Here is a 12,944-nt window from a genome sequence, read left to right on the forward strand (position 1 = left end):
CCGACATATAATCGGTCGGTAAAACAGATTTTTTAATTTAAAATTGGTCGGTAAAGCAGATTTAAAAAAAAAAAAAAAATTTTTCTTTTTTGACGATCAAAATTTCTCTCGCCAAAAGGCAAAAAATTTTCGTTTTTGCCGTTAACCCAAGGCCGGCGCAAATATTTTTTACCATCGGTATTGCAGATTTCTGTTTCACCGACATATAATCGGTCGGTAAAACAGATTTTTTAATTTAAAATTGGTCGGTAAAACAGATTTCTAAATTTTTTATTTTACGGAACTAAAATTTTTTTTTGTTTTTCGTCAATATCTCCGTCCTTGGAGGGGGTGGGGCGCTAAAAATGGTCACGTGGGCATCTGCTGACGTCACCGCACGACGTCACGTGGTCAGTTTTTCGAAAATTTTTTTTTCGTTTATTTCAAAAAACTTTGATCGTTAATATCTCGGTCCACAGGCGTCGTAAGGGTCTGATCGAAAGCTCGTTTTGAAGGGCTTGAAAGCCCGCGTCGAACAAAAAAAAGCGCAATAGCCTAGCCCTTCTGGTTCGCGAGATATTTCACATTTTCCGAAAAACTTTGATCGTTAATATCTCGATCCACAGGCGTCGTAGAAGACTGATCGAAAGCTCGTTTTGAAAAGCTTGAAAGCCCGCGTCGAACAAAAAAAAGCGCAATAGCCTAGCCCTTCTGGTTCGCGAGATATTTCACATTTTCCGAAAAACTTTGATCGTTAATATCTCGGTCCACAGGCGTCGTAGGGGTCTGATCGAAAGCTCGTTTTGAAGGGCTCGAAAGCCCGCGTCGAACAAAAAAAAGCGCAATAACCTAGCCCTTCTGGTTCGCGAGATATTTCACATTTTCCGAAAAACTTTGATCGTTAATATCTCGGTCCACAGGCGTCGTAGGGGTCTGATCGAAAGCTCGTTTTGAAGAGCTTGAAAGCCCGCGTCGAACAAAGAAAAGCGCAATAGCCTAGCTCTTCTGGTTCGCGAGATATTTCACATTTTTCGAAAAAATTTGATCGTTAATATCTCGGTCCACAAACGTCGTAGGGGTCTGATCGAAAGCTCGTTTTGAAGGGCTCGAAAGCCCGCGTCGAACAAAGAAAAGCGCAATAGCCTAGCCCTTCTGGTTCGCGAGATATTTCACATTTTTCGAAAAACTTTGATCGTTAATATCTCGGTCCACAGGCGTCGTAGGGGTCTGATCGAAAGCTCGTTTTGAAGGGCTTAAAAGCCCGCGTCGAACAAAAAAAAGCGCAATAGCCTAGCCCTTCTGGTTCGCGAGATATTTCACATTTTCCGAAAAACTTTGATCGTTAATATCTCGGTCCACAGGCGTCGTAGGGGTCTGATCGAAAGCTCGTTTTGAAGGACTTGAAAGCCCGCGTCGAAAAAAAAAAGCGCAATAGCCTAGCCCTTCTGGTTCGCGAGATATTTCACATTTTCCGAAAAACTTTGATCGTTAATATCTCGGTCCACAGGCGTCGTAGGGGTCTGATCGAAAGCTCGTTTTGAAGGGCTTGAAAGCCCGCGTCGAACAAAATAAAGCGCAATAGCCTAGCCCTTCTGGTTCGCGAGATATTTCACATTTTCCGAAAAACTTTGATCGTTAATATCTCGGTCCACAGGCGTCGTAGGGGTTTGATCGAAAGCTCGTTTTGAAGGGCTTGAAAGCCCGCGTCGAACAAAAAAAAGCGCAATAGCTTAGCTTTTCTGAGTCACGAGATATTTTAAATTTTCTAAAAGGAAGTGGCACGGTCAGTTCGTGCTACCTTTTTTTAGAAAATTTGAAATATCTCGCGACCCAGAAGAGCTAAGCTATTTTGCACGTCAATTTAGATTGTTCGAGAGCCTCATTTAATTAAAAAGTGAGAAAATAGTCAAAATATAACTTTAACCTCAATGTGTCACTTATGAGATTTTTAGTTTTAATTTAAAAATACTTCTGCTTTATTTACAGGTTTGGCGCTTTGGGGACGAAAGGTTCGCGACGAAAACTAACCAAGGAAACCGTCCGGAGACCCGGGGAAGCTGCAGAAGTCTCTCTGACCATTCCTGGTGCAAGAGAAAATTCCTCGACTTACCCAGTACTCCAGATAGCACTAACACTTTGCAGAGTTAATTCAGGTATGTCATGCGTTAAAATTTAATTAGAGTACCCTCCTCTATCGTGAGGGACCAATTTTAGATTGCTCGAGAGCCTCAGTTAATTAAAAAGTAAGAAAATATTCAAAATATAACTTTAACCTCAATGTGTCACTTATGAGATTTTTAGTTTTAATTTAAAAATACTTCTGCTTTATTTACAGGTTTGGCGCTTTGGGGACGAAAGGTTCGCGACGAAAACTAACCAAGGAAACCGTCCGGAGACCCGGGGAAGCTGCAGAAGTCCCTCTGACCATTCCTGGTACAAGAGAAAATTCCTCGACTTACCCAGTACTCCAGATAGCACTAACACTTTGCAGAGTGAATTCAGGTATGTCATGCGTTAGAATTTAATTAGAGCACCCTCCTCTATCGTGAGGGACCGATTTTAGATTGCTCGAGAGCCTCAGTTAATTAAAAAGTGAGAAAATTGTCAAAATATAACTTTAACCTCAATGTGTCACTTATGAGATTTTTAGTTTTAATTTAAAAATACTTCTGCTTTATTTACAGGTTTGGCGCTTTGGGGACGAAAGGTTCGCGACGAAAACTAATTAAGGAAACCGTCCGGAGACCCGGGGAAGCCGCAAAAGTCTTTGTGACCATTTCTGGTGCAAGAGAAAATTCCATTTGCAACTTAGTTTACAACAATTAATGCTATTTATTAATTATTTTTACAATATTTTATTAATCGAATTGTTTCATGAATGTCAGTACTAATGCTGTGTTCCTATTGGTTGAAATTGATCGAATGACATTTTACACTTTTTTTTTGCGTTATTTATAAATTTTTGTACTAAATTATATTTTGCACGTCAATTTACAACAATTTAATGATATTTATTCATTATTTTTACAATATTTTATTAATCGAATCGTTTCATGAATGTCAGTACTAATGCTGTGTTTCTATTGGTTGAAAATAATCGAGTGACATTTTGCACGTGTTTTTGGCGTTATTTATAAGTTTTTATACTAAATCGTATTTTGCAAGTTAGTTTACAACAATTTAATGCTATTTATTAATTATTCTTACAATATTTTATTAATCAAGTCGTTTCATGAATGTCAGTACTAATGCTGTGTTCCTATTGGTTGAAATTTATTGAGTGACATTTTGCACGTGTTTTTGGCGTTATTTATAAGTTTTTATACTAAATCGTATTTTGCACGTTAATTTACAACAATTTAATGATATTTATTAAGTAATTTTACAATAGTTTATTGTTTGAATCGATTCATGAATGTCAGTACTAATGCTGTGTTCCTATTGGTTGAAAATAATCGAGTGACATTTTGCACGTGTTTTTGGCGTTATTTATAAGTTTTTATACTAAATCGTATTTTGCAAGTTAGTTTACAACAATTTAATGCTATTTATTAATTATTTTTACCATATTTTATTAATCGAGTCGTTTCATGAATGTCAGTACTAATACTGTGTTCCTATTGGTTCAAATTAATCGAATGACATTTTACACTTTTTTTTTGCGTTATTTATAAGTTTCTAAACTGAATCGTATTTTGCACGTTAATTTACAACAATTTAATAATATTTATTAAGTAATTTTACAATAGTTTATTGTTTGAATCGATTCATGAATGTCAGTATTAATGCTGTGTTCCTATTGGTTGAAATTAATCGATTGACATTTTACGTTTGTTTTTTGCGTTATTTATAAGTTTTTATACTTAATCGTATTTTGCTCGTTAATTTACAACAATTTAATGCTATTTATTAAGTATTTTTACATTATTTTATTAATCGAGTCGTTTCATGAATGCCAGTATTAATGCTGTGTCTCCATTGGTGAATATTTTACGCAAAATATTTTATGCTTATTTTATTCGTTTGTGGAAGATCAACTGTTTCCTCGAGTGTCCGGTTGGATTTTTTAACAAATTTAAACCGTCTTTTTTATTCCCACAAAGTGCCAAGACTGTGCATCAACGGAAACTAATTTTTATAAAAGTTTTAAAAGTGACAGGTATGTGTTATTGATTAAAGTTTATAGTCAGAAAAACAAATATTTTTATTTGTTTTACAGGCTTTAAACTTTATAGGCAAAAGATACGTGACGGCAGCTAACCAACGAGACCATCCGGAGTTCCGGGGAAGCCGCAGAAGTCTCTCTGACCATTCCTGGTGCAAGAGAAAAATCCTCGTACCCAGTACTCAAGATAGCACTGACACTTTGCAGAGTGAATTCAGGTATGTCATGCATTAGAATTTAATTAAAATACTCTCCTTCATTGTGAGGGACCGATTTTAGATTGCCCGAGAGCCTCAGTTAATTAAAAAGTGAGAAAATAGTCAAAATGTAACTTTAACCTCAAAGTGTCACTTATGAGATTTTTAGTTTTAATTTAAAAATACTTCTGCTTTATTTACAGGTTTGGCGCTTTGGGGACGAAAGGTTCGCGACGGAAACTAACCAAGGAAACCGTCCGGAGATCCGGGGAAGCCGCAAAAGTCTCTCTGACCATTCCTGGTGCAAGAGAAAATTCCTCGACTTACCCAGTACTCAAGATAGCACTGACACTTTGCAGAGTGAATTCAGGTATGTCATGCATTAGAATTTAATTAAAATACTCTCCTTCATTGTGAGGGACCGATTTTAGATTGCCCGAGAGCCTCAGTTAATTAAAAAGTGAGAAAATAGTCAAAATGTAACTTTAACCTCAAAGTGTCACTTATGAGATTTTTAGTTTTAATTTAAAAATACTTCTGCTTTATTTACAGGTTTGGCGCTTTGGGGACGAAAGGTTCGCGACGGAAACTAACCAAGGAAACCGTCCGGAGATCCGGGGAAGCCGCAAAAGTCTCTCTGACCATTCCTGGTGCAAGAGAAAATTCCTCGACTTACCCAGTACTCCAGATAGCACTAACACTTTGCAGAGTGAATTCAGGTATGTCATGCGTTAGAATTTAATTAAAGCACCCTCCTCTATCGTGAGGGACCGATTTTAGATTGCTCGAGAGTTTCAGTTAATTAAAAAGTGAGAAAATTGTCAAAATATAACTTTAACCTCAATGTGTCACTTATGAGATTTTTAGTTTTAATTTAAAAATACTTCTGCTTTATTTACAGGTTTGGCGCTTTGGGGACGAAAGGTTCGCGACGAAAACTAACCAAGGAAACCGTCCGGAGACCCGGGGAAGCTGCAGAAGTCCCTCTGACCATTCCTGGTGCAAGAGAAAATTCCTCGACTTACCCAGTACTCCAGATAGCACTAACACTTTGCAGAGTAAATTCAGGTATGTCATGCGTTAGAATTTAATTAGAGTATTCTCCTCTATCGTGAGGGATTGATTTTAGATTGCTCGAGAGCCTCAGTTAATTAAAAAGTGAGAAAATTGTCAAAATATAACTTTAACCTCAATGTGTCACTTATGAGATTTTTAGTTTTAATTTAAAAATACTTCTGCTTTATTTACAGGTTTGGCGCTTTGGGGACGAAAGGTTCGCGACGGAAACTAACCAAGGAAACCGTCCGGAGACCCGGGGAAGCCGCAGAAGTCTCTCTGACCATTCCTGGTGCAAGAGAAAATTCCTCGACTTACCCAGTACTCCAGATAGCACTAACACTTTGCAGAGTGAATTCAGGTATGTCATGCGTTAGAATTTAATTAGAGTACCCTTTTCTATCGTGAGGGACCGATTTTAGATTGCTCGAGAGCCTCAATTAATTAAAAAGTGAGAAAATAGTCAAAATATAACTTTAACCTCAATGTGTCACTTATGAGATTTTTAGTTTTAATTTAAAAATACTTCTGCTTTATTTACAGGTTTGGCGCTTTGGGGACGAAAGGTTCGCGACAAAAACTAACCAAGGAAACCGTCCGGAGACTCGGGGAAGCCGCAGAAGTCTCTCTGACCATTCCTGGTGCAAGAGAAAAATCCTCGACTTACTTAGTACTCCAGATAGCACTAACACTTTGCAGAGTGAGTTCAGGCTTTTAAGTTAAATTTCAGACTAAAATTCGGTTTATTTAAGTGTAGTAGAGTGTTCTAAATACAATTGAATTATTTTGTTAACTGTAAATAATTTTTTATTTCAGATTTTTGGTGATTGGTGTTCTGCGAGAGTCACAGAAGTTTCACTGCACTTGAACAAGTTGTGAAAATAGTTCTGCGTTTTCCTCGAGTGCCCGGTTGGATTTTTTATCAAATTTGAACATCCCTCTTGCTGCCCAAAAAGTTCCAAGGCTCTACATGGACGGGAACTATTTTTTATAAGTGTTTTAAAAGTGACAGGTATGTGTTTTTTTGTTAAAAGTTGAGATATCTTTAAATAAATTTTTTTGGAGTTTCTTAGTTAAATTTCTGACCTAAATTTGGTTTATTTAAGTGTAGTAGAATGTTTTAAATGGAATTAAATTATTCTCTTAACTGTAAATAATTTTATATTTCAGTTTTTTGGTGATTGGTGTTCTGCGAGGGTCCCAAAAGTTTCACTGCACTTCTACAGCTTGTGAAAATAGTTCTGCGTTCTCCTCGAGTGCCCCGATGGATTTTTTATCAAATTTGAACCTCTCTTTGCTGCCCAAAAATTCCAAGGCTCTACATGGACGGGAACTATTTTTTATAAGTGTTTTAATAGTGACAGGTATGTGTTTTATGTTAAAAGTTGAGATATCTTTAAATAAATTTTTTTGGAGTTTCTTAGTTAAATTTCTGACCTAAATTTGGTTTATTTAAGTGTAGTAGAATGTTTTAAATGGAATTAAATTATTCTCTTAACTGTAAATAATTTTATATTTCAGTTTTTTGGTGATTGGTGTTCTGCGAGGGTCACAGATGTTTCACTGCACTTCTACAGCTTGTGAAAATAGTTCTGCGTATTCCTCGAGTGCCCCGTTGGATTTTTTATCAAATTTGAACCTTTCTTTTGCTGCCCAAAAAGTTTTAAAACTCTACATGAACGGGAACTATTTTTTATAAGTGTTTTAAAAGTGACAGGTACGTGTTAAAGGTTAAAAGAAGTGTTACTCTTAAAAAAATTATTTTCAGGCATTCAAGTTCAATTTCTATTTTTATTTCTTTTTTATTTAATGTAGTAGAGTGTTGTAATTACAATTTAATATTTGTTTTAACTGTGAATGAATTTATATTTCAGTTTGCTGGTGACTGGAGAGTTGCGAGGGTCAGAAAAGTTTTCCTGTGCTTCTACACATTGTCAAGAAAGTTCTGCTGATTTCTCGGCCATCCTGTTGGATTTTTTATTAATTTTGAAGTTTTCTTTTGCTGCCCAAAAAGTGCCAAGCCTGTGCAACGACGAGAACTATTTTTATTAAGAGTTTGAAAAGTGACAGGTTCGTGTTATAGGTTAGAAGTAGAGTAACTTTTGAATAAATTATTTTCAGGCATTCAAGTTCAATTTCTAACTTTAATTCTGTTTTATTTAATGTAGTAGAGTGTTGTAATTACAATTTAATATTTCTTTTAACTGTGAATGAATTTATATTTCAGTTTGCTGGTGACTGGAGAGTTGCGAGGGTCAGAAAAGTTTTCCTGTGCTTCTACACATTGTCAAGAAAGTTCTGCTGCTTCCTCGGCCATCCTGTTGGATTTTTTATTAATTTTGAAGTTTCCTTTTGCTGCCCAAAAAGTTGCAAAGCTCTACATGGACGGGAACTATTTTTTATAAGTGTTTTAAAAGTGACAGGTATGTGTTTTAGGTTAAAAGTTGAGATATCTTTAAATAAATTTTTTTGGAGCCTCTTAGTTAAATTTCTGACCTAAATTTGGTTTATTTAAGTGTAGTAGAATGTTCTAAATACAATTGAATTATTCTGTTAACTGTAAATAATTTTTTATTTCAGATTCTTGGTGATTGGTGTTTTGCGAGGGTCGCAGAAATTTCACTGTGCTTCTACAGCTTGTGAAAATAGTTCTGCGTATTCCTCGAGTGCCCCGTTGGATTTTTTATCAAATTTGAACCTCCTTCTTGATGCCCAAAAAGTTCCAAGGCTCTACATGAACGGGAACTATTTTTTATAAGTGATTTAAAAGTGACAGGTATGTGTTTTAGGTTAATAGAAATGTTACATTAAAAAAAATTTTTTCAGGCTTCTAAGTTAAATTTCAAACTAAAATTCGGTTTATTTAAGTGTATTAAAGTGTTCTAAATACAATTAAAATATTCTGTTAACTGTAAATAATTTTTTATTTCAGATTCTTGGTGATTGGTGTTCTGCGAGGGTCGCAGAAGTTTCACTGTGCTTCTACAGCTTGGCAAAATAGTTCTGCTCATTTCTGGACTGTCCCGTTGGATTTTTTATCAAATTTGAACCTTCCTGTTGCTGCCCAAAAAGTTCCAAAGCTCTACATGGACGGGAACTATTTTTTATAAGTGTCTTAAAAGTGACAGGTATGTGTTTTATGTTAAAAGTTGAGATATCTTTAAATAAATTTTTTTGGAGCTTCTTAGTTAAATTTGTGACTTAAATTCGGTTTATTTAAGTGTACTAGAATGTTTTAAATACAATTAAATTATTCTCTTAACTGTAAATAATTTTATTTTTCAGATTTTTAGTGATTGGTGTTCTGCGAGGGTCACAAAAGTTTCACTGCACTTTTACAGCTTGTGAAATTAGTTCTGCGTTTTTCTCGAGTGCCCCGTTGGATTTTTTATCAAATTTGAACCTCCCTTTTGCTGCCCAAAAAGTTCCAAGGCTCTACATGGACGGGAACTATTTTTTATAAGTTTTTTAAAAGTGACAGGTATGTGTTTTAGGTTAAAAGTTGAGTTATTCATAAATAAATTTTTTTGGAGCCTCTTAGTTAAATTTCTGACCTAAATTTGGTTTATTTAAGTGTAGTAGAATGTTTTAAATGTCGCGCATTATACGTTTACATACGTGACTTTTGCCGTATGCATGCCAATTAATAGGTACTAATTATGAAAGAAAAAAAAAAAATGCTAATGAGACTTATCGACTATACACGAGTGCACAATATCGCTGGTCAAGATTTATTGATTAGCACTTTTCAAGGGTGTTACATTTGAAGTCGGAAAAATAACAGCTATTCGTGAATGTCCCTGTGATTGATATTCTGAACTAATTATTCCTATGTGTAAATATCAGTTAATTAAATGTATAACTAATTTTATTTCATCGAGTGTAAAAGCTCCTTTATTTTTGCACAACACAAACTGTTGATATAATTAAATACTATATAAAAATCGATATTAGAAAAATATTTGGTAATAGGAATTTACTTATTTATGTTTAAAGGAAGTAACATTATAAGAAAATATATATATATATATATATATATATATATATATATATATTTAATATATATATATATATATATATATATATATATATATATATATATATATATATATTTATATATATATATATATATATATATATATATATATATATATATATATATATATATATATATATTAAATAAAGGATTTATCTATGCACGAACGAATAAATTCGGAATATATATTTTAACATAGAAAATTTAGCAAAAGACACACGCAGATGTATCGTAGTTTCAGTTGCTTACTCGTAATTACTTAAAATGGAATATTAAATGGATAATATGGGCTGGCACTCGCACTAAAAATTAAAAAAAGAATCATTAATACATCACAATTTGATACAATTATTGTAAGAATTATATGCTGTACTCTTTAATTGATATAAAAGATTGTCGTTCTAAATATTGTAAAAAAATTCTTACTTTTGAAGAGCACAAACTCTCTCATTGCGATCAAATGTGTCGATGTATGCGATGTCTTCAGGTTTCAATTTAAAATCAAATACATCTATGTTTTGAGCGATTCGTGATTTAGTAACTGATTTGGGAATCACTATATGCCCACGTTCCACCTGTAAATAATGATTAAGTTTATCTTAATGTATTAGCAATACATCGAACTAACAGTAAATGTTAAAAACCGTTTTTTCTAAAAATAAAAAGTTATGTCTCACGGCGAAATGTTTAAAATAGCCACATTAACATACTTGATAACGAATAACTACTTGTGCAGGTGTCTTATTATATTTTTTTGCAAGCTCAATTAATTTCTTGTCTTCCAACAACGTTGGATCATCCGGTTTAGCCCACGGTCTGTCTGGTGATCCAAGTGGACTATATGCTGTAATAAGGATGTCCTTCTTCTTGCAAAAGTCTGATAACTCTTTCTGATTTAGATATGGATGACATTCAACCTAAAAATAGATAAATGTTAATAAAGATTTTATTTGCAGCTTACTTTGGAAATTTTTATGTGTAATTCTTGCACGTTTTATTCTTTTTTTACTTACCTGATTTGTAACAGGTTTAACTGTTGCATTTTCGAGTATTCTAGTAATCTGCTCAGAATTAAAGTTGCTGACTCCGATATTTTTCGTGAAACCCTTGGACAGTACACTTTCCATTGCCTTCCAAGTATCGAGGTAATCCACGTCGCTTAAAGCGACACTGCCGTCAGGATTTGTAGGAAAAAGTTCCCCGTCTTCTTTGTATCCAAACGGCCAGTGAATTAAATACAGATCCAAATAATCGAGTCCAAGATTAGCCAAGGTTTTTTTAACGGCTGGCTCAACCAAGTGGGGACTATGGAAAGTATTCCACAACTTGCTGGTGATGAACAGATCTTCTCTCTTAACGACACCTTTTTTTATTTTTGCATCGATAGCGGCACCAACTTCCTTCTCATTACCATAGATATGAGCGCAATCGATATGTCTGTAGCCAATGTCAATAGCATCTTTTACGGCTTGCGTAACTTCTCCTGGCTTAGACTAAAATAAAAATAAGATAAATTAAATCTCTGAGATTTATAACGTTTCGAATAACGTGTGCAACGATGACTCTTCAATGTTACAATCATTTATTGCATAATTATTGATTTTTACTTTAACTGATAATATGTAACAGAGATGCTGATATGAAATGACGTAAGAATTATTACATAGCAGTTACAACACTTTTTTTTGTTAAAAAAATAACTTTGAAAGAAAAATGTTAATTTATTAAGACAAAATTATAGAGATAAAAAATTAAAAGTTGACAAAAACAGTATTTTCTTTTTTTTTATATTTATAATATGACCAGCGATATATGTTAAATAAGGTATATGTAATATAATCCGTAGAAGATCGAAATACAATTTATAGCATTGCCTGAATAAGATTACACATCTGTTATCTCCGCTGTTCGTGACTTTCATATAGTCAACAGTGCTGGAAGATTCCAGACGTTGCGAATATAATTAGAATATATTATCGGTAATAAGATTGAGACACAATTACTCTAATAATTATATTTTAAGAATAAACACTCAATTTTCATTCTATAAATTCTATAAATATTTTAATATTTTAATTCTATAAATCAGTTAAGTTGTAAGTGTACAAAAATTAATGATTTTACAGTAATTTTAATTTTTCCTTTGCACAGAAGTTTTAACAAATTTATAATCATATATAGTTCAATAAGATCAAATATATTATATTTGGCGTTATCTTGTTGAATTCAAGGATAATTAGATAATAAATTGGGCCAATATAAGAGTCAGATAAGAAACGTACCGTTCCAGTCTACTGACAAAATTATAAAATAATATACACACATTTGCAATTTTCATAAAATATTCAATGACAAAACTATATATTATTAAGACGTCTAAATCGGGAGGAAACTTACCTTCCACGTGCCCAAACCGAAGATCGGCACTTCGTAGCCGTTGTAGAACTTCACTTTCGGTACGTTCAAGACCATTTTTTTTTTTTCGTGTTGTTAGCGTAATGACAGAAAAAAATATAAACTCGGGATTCAACCGCACGGGAAGGCTGCACCGTAGAAACCAGCTGGCTCGCCTATCGATACCGTTCCGCTTATACCGACGAACTTGCTGCGACCAGTTCCTTTTATAAACCTCCCCACCTAAATATACCGGACTCCTCAACGGCAAGATTGATTTTGTTTCGACAAACCGAAAGATATCTGTGTTAGTGTGCCGGTATTAGGGTTTTGATGTAACTCGTACCACTCAAAAATTTCCCTTTACAATTTGTTATAACAACATTCGCTAATTACAATATTATTTCCTAAAACAATTAATTTTGCTGTTAGCAGCTATCTTTATCTTCTGAAACAGCTATTAACTTTAACATTGCTCGTATTTCATTTTTTTTTTTTTAACACTTTGTTGCTACATTCGCAATTTGTCTTTTCGCTTATTTAACAAAAAACATATTTTTAAAAACCACAAACTTCTTAAAAATTTTGATTTGTGGATTATATGTCTCGTGTTTTCAGCATGACGATAATATTACAAACAAGAGACTCATACATCGATAGCAGACAATACTGACTTGAATGACCGGCTTGGTGGTGGCTGAATACGCCTATTCGGCAATCCGGCACTATGGAAAGTTACAGCGACCGTTTAGGATATTTGAACCAATGAATTGAGCCCTTGACGGCTCCTTTCGGGAGAACTATGTTTCATTCACGATAGTATAACGTTTAATAAAGCAGCCGCACAAAGTTGATCACTCAGTGGTTATCCGGCAAAATAACTGAGATGGAAATCCTCCTTTCTGATAATAAAATATTTATTGCTTCTAGCACATCATAGTATCTACAAAAAAAAATAAAATATTTTAGTTAAAAAATAATAAAAAAGATTAATTAAAATGTAATACAAAAATTAATACCTATAAAACAGAATAATAACATTCTTTGGTTTAATTTTCTGAAAGCTTGCATAAAATTTCTTAAAACTCAACTACTACAGATTTTTCTAATGTATAAT

The 12,944-nt window shown here is 33.8% G+C and overlaps 1 protein-coding gene and 2 long non-coding RNA genes across 6 annotated transcripts; 2 read left to right on the forward strand and 1 right to left on the reverse strand.

Annotated features, from left to right (window-relative positions):
• Window positions 1–2,245: 2,245 nt before the first annotated feature.
• LOC139104605 (uncharacterized) lies at window positions 2,246–2,979 on the forward strand. The gene is made up of 2 exons (XR_011546055.1): window positions 2,246–2,481; window positions 2,664–2,979. It is a non-coding gene; the product is annotated as an uncharacterized lncRNA (long non-coding RNA).
• Window positions 2,980–6,747: 3,768 nt separating this feature from the next.
• On the forward strand, window positions 6,748–9,426 carry LOC139106762 (uncharacterized). 3 transcript variants are annotated; one of them, XR_011546415.1, is made up of 5 exons: window positions 6,748–7,114; window positions 7,272–7,467; window positions 7,625–7,820; window positions 8,330–8,525; window positions 8,683–9,426. It is a non-coding gene; the product is annotated as an uncharacterized lncRNA (long non-coding RNA). The 3 variants fall into 3 exon arrangements; XR_011546412.1 differs by lacking the exon at window positions 6,748–7,114 and having other exon boundaries at window positions 7,123–7,467; XR_011546413.1 differs by lacking the exons at window positions 6,748–7,114; window positions 8,330–8,525; window positions 8,683–9,426 and adding an exon at window positions 7,978–8,160 and having other exon boundaries at window positions 7,124–7,467.
• Window positions 9,427–9,568: 142 nt separating this feature from the next.
• Window positions 9,569–12,636, reverse strand: LOC139106666 (aldo-keto reductase 1B-like). Of its 2 annotated transcripts, XM_070663611.1 has the most exons (6): window positions 12,502–12,636; window positions 11,831–12,234; window positions 10,447–10,926; window positions 10,144–10,350; window positions 9,860–10,008; window positions 9,569–9,735 (listed from the first exon to the last, which is right to left on the reverse strand). In XM_070663611.1, the coding sequence occupies exons 2-6, from the start codon at window positions 11,903–11,905 to the stop codon at window positions 9,693–9,695; spliced, it is 954 nt and encodes a 317-aa protein (XP_070519712.1). In that variant the 5' UTR covers window positions 11,906–12,234; window positions 12,502–12,636; the 3' UTR covers window positions 9,569–9,692. The 2 variants fall into 2 exon arrangements, with proteins under 2 accessions (XP_070519712.1, XP_070519708.1); XM_070663607.1 differs by lacking the exon at window positions 12,502–12,636 and having other exon boundaries at window positions 11,831–12,358.
• Window positions 12,637–12,944: the final 308 nt, after the last annotated feature.

This window comes from Cardiocondyla obscurior, linkage group LG01 (assembly GCF_019399895.1).
Source record: "Cardiocondyla obscurior isolate alpha-2009 linkage group LG01, Cobs3.1, whole genome shotgun sequence".
NCBI classification, from domain to species: Eukaryota; Metazoa; Arthropoda; class Insecta; order Hymenoptera; family Formicidae; genus Cardiocondyla; species Cardiocondyla obscurior.

Bases quoted from the DNA above. Each gene is read 5' to 3' on its own strand.
- LOC139106666 (XM_070663611.1), bottom strand. From the start codon at position 11,905: ATGGTCTTGAACGTACCGAAAGTGAAGTTCTACAACGGCTACGAAGTG. The intron at 10,927-11,830 runs GTAAGTTTCCTC...TTTTTATTTTAG, and splicing joins TCGGTTTGGGCACGTGGAAG to TCTAAGCCAGGAGAAGTTAC. The intron at 10,351-10,446 runs GTAAGTAAAAAA...ATCTATTTTTAG, and splicing joins TTAAACCTGTTACAAATCAG to GTTGAATGTCATCCATATCT.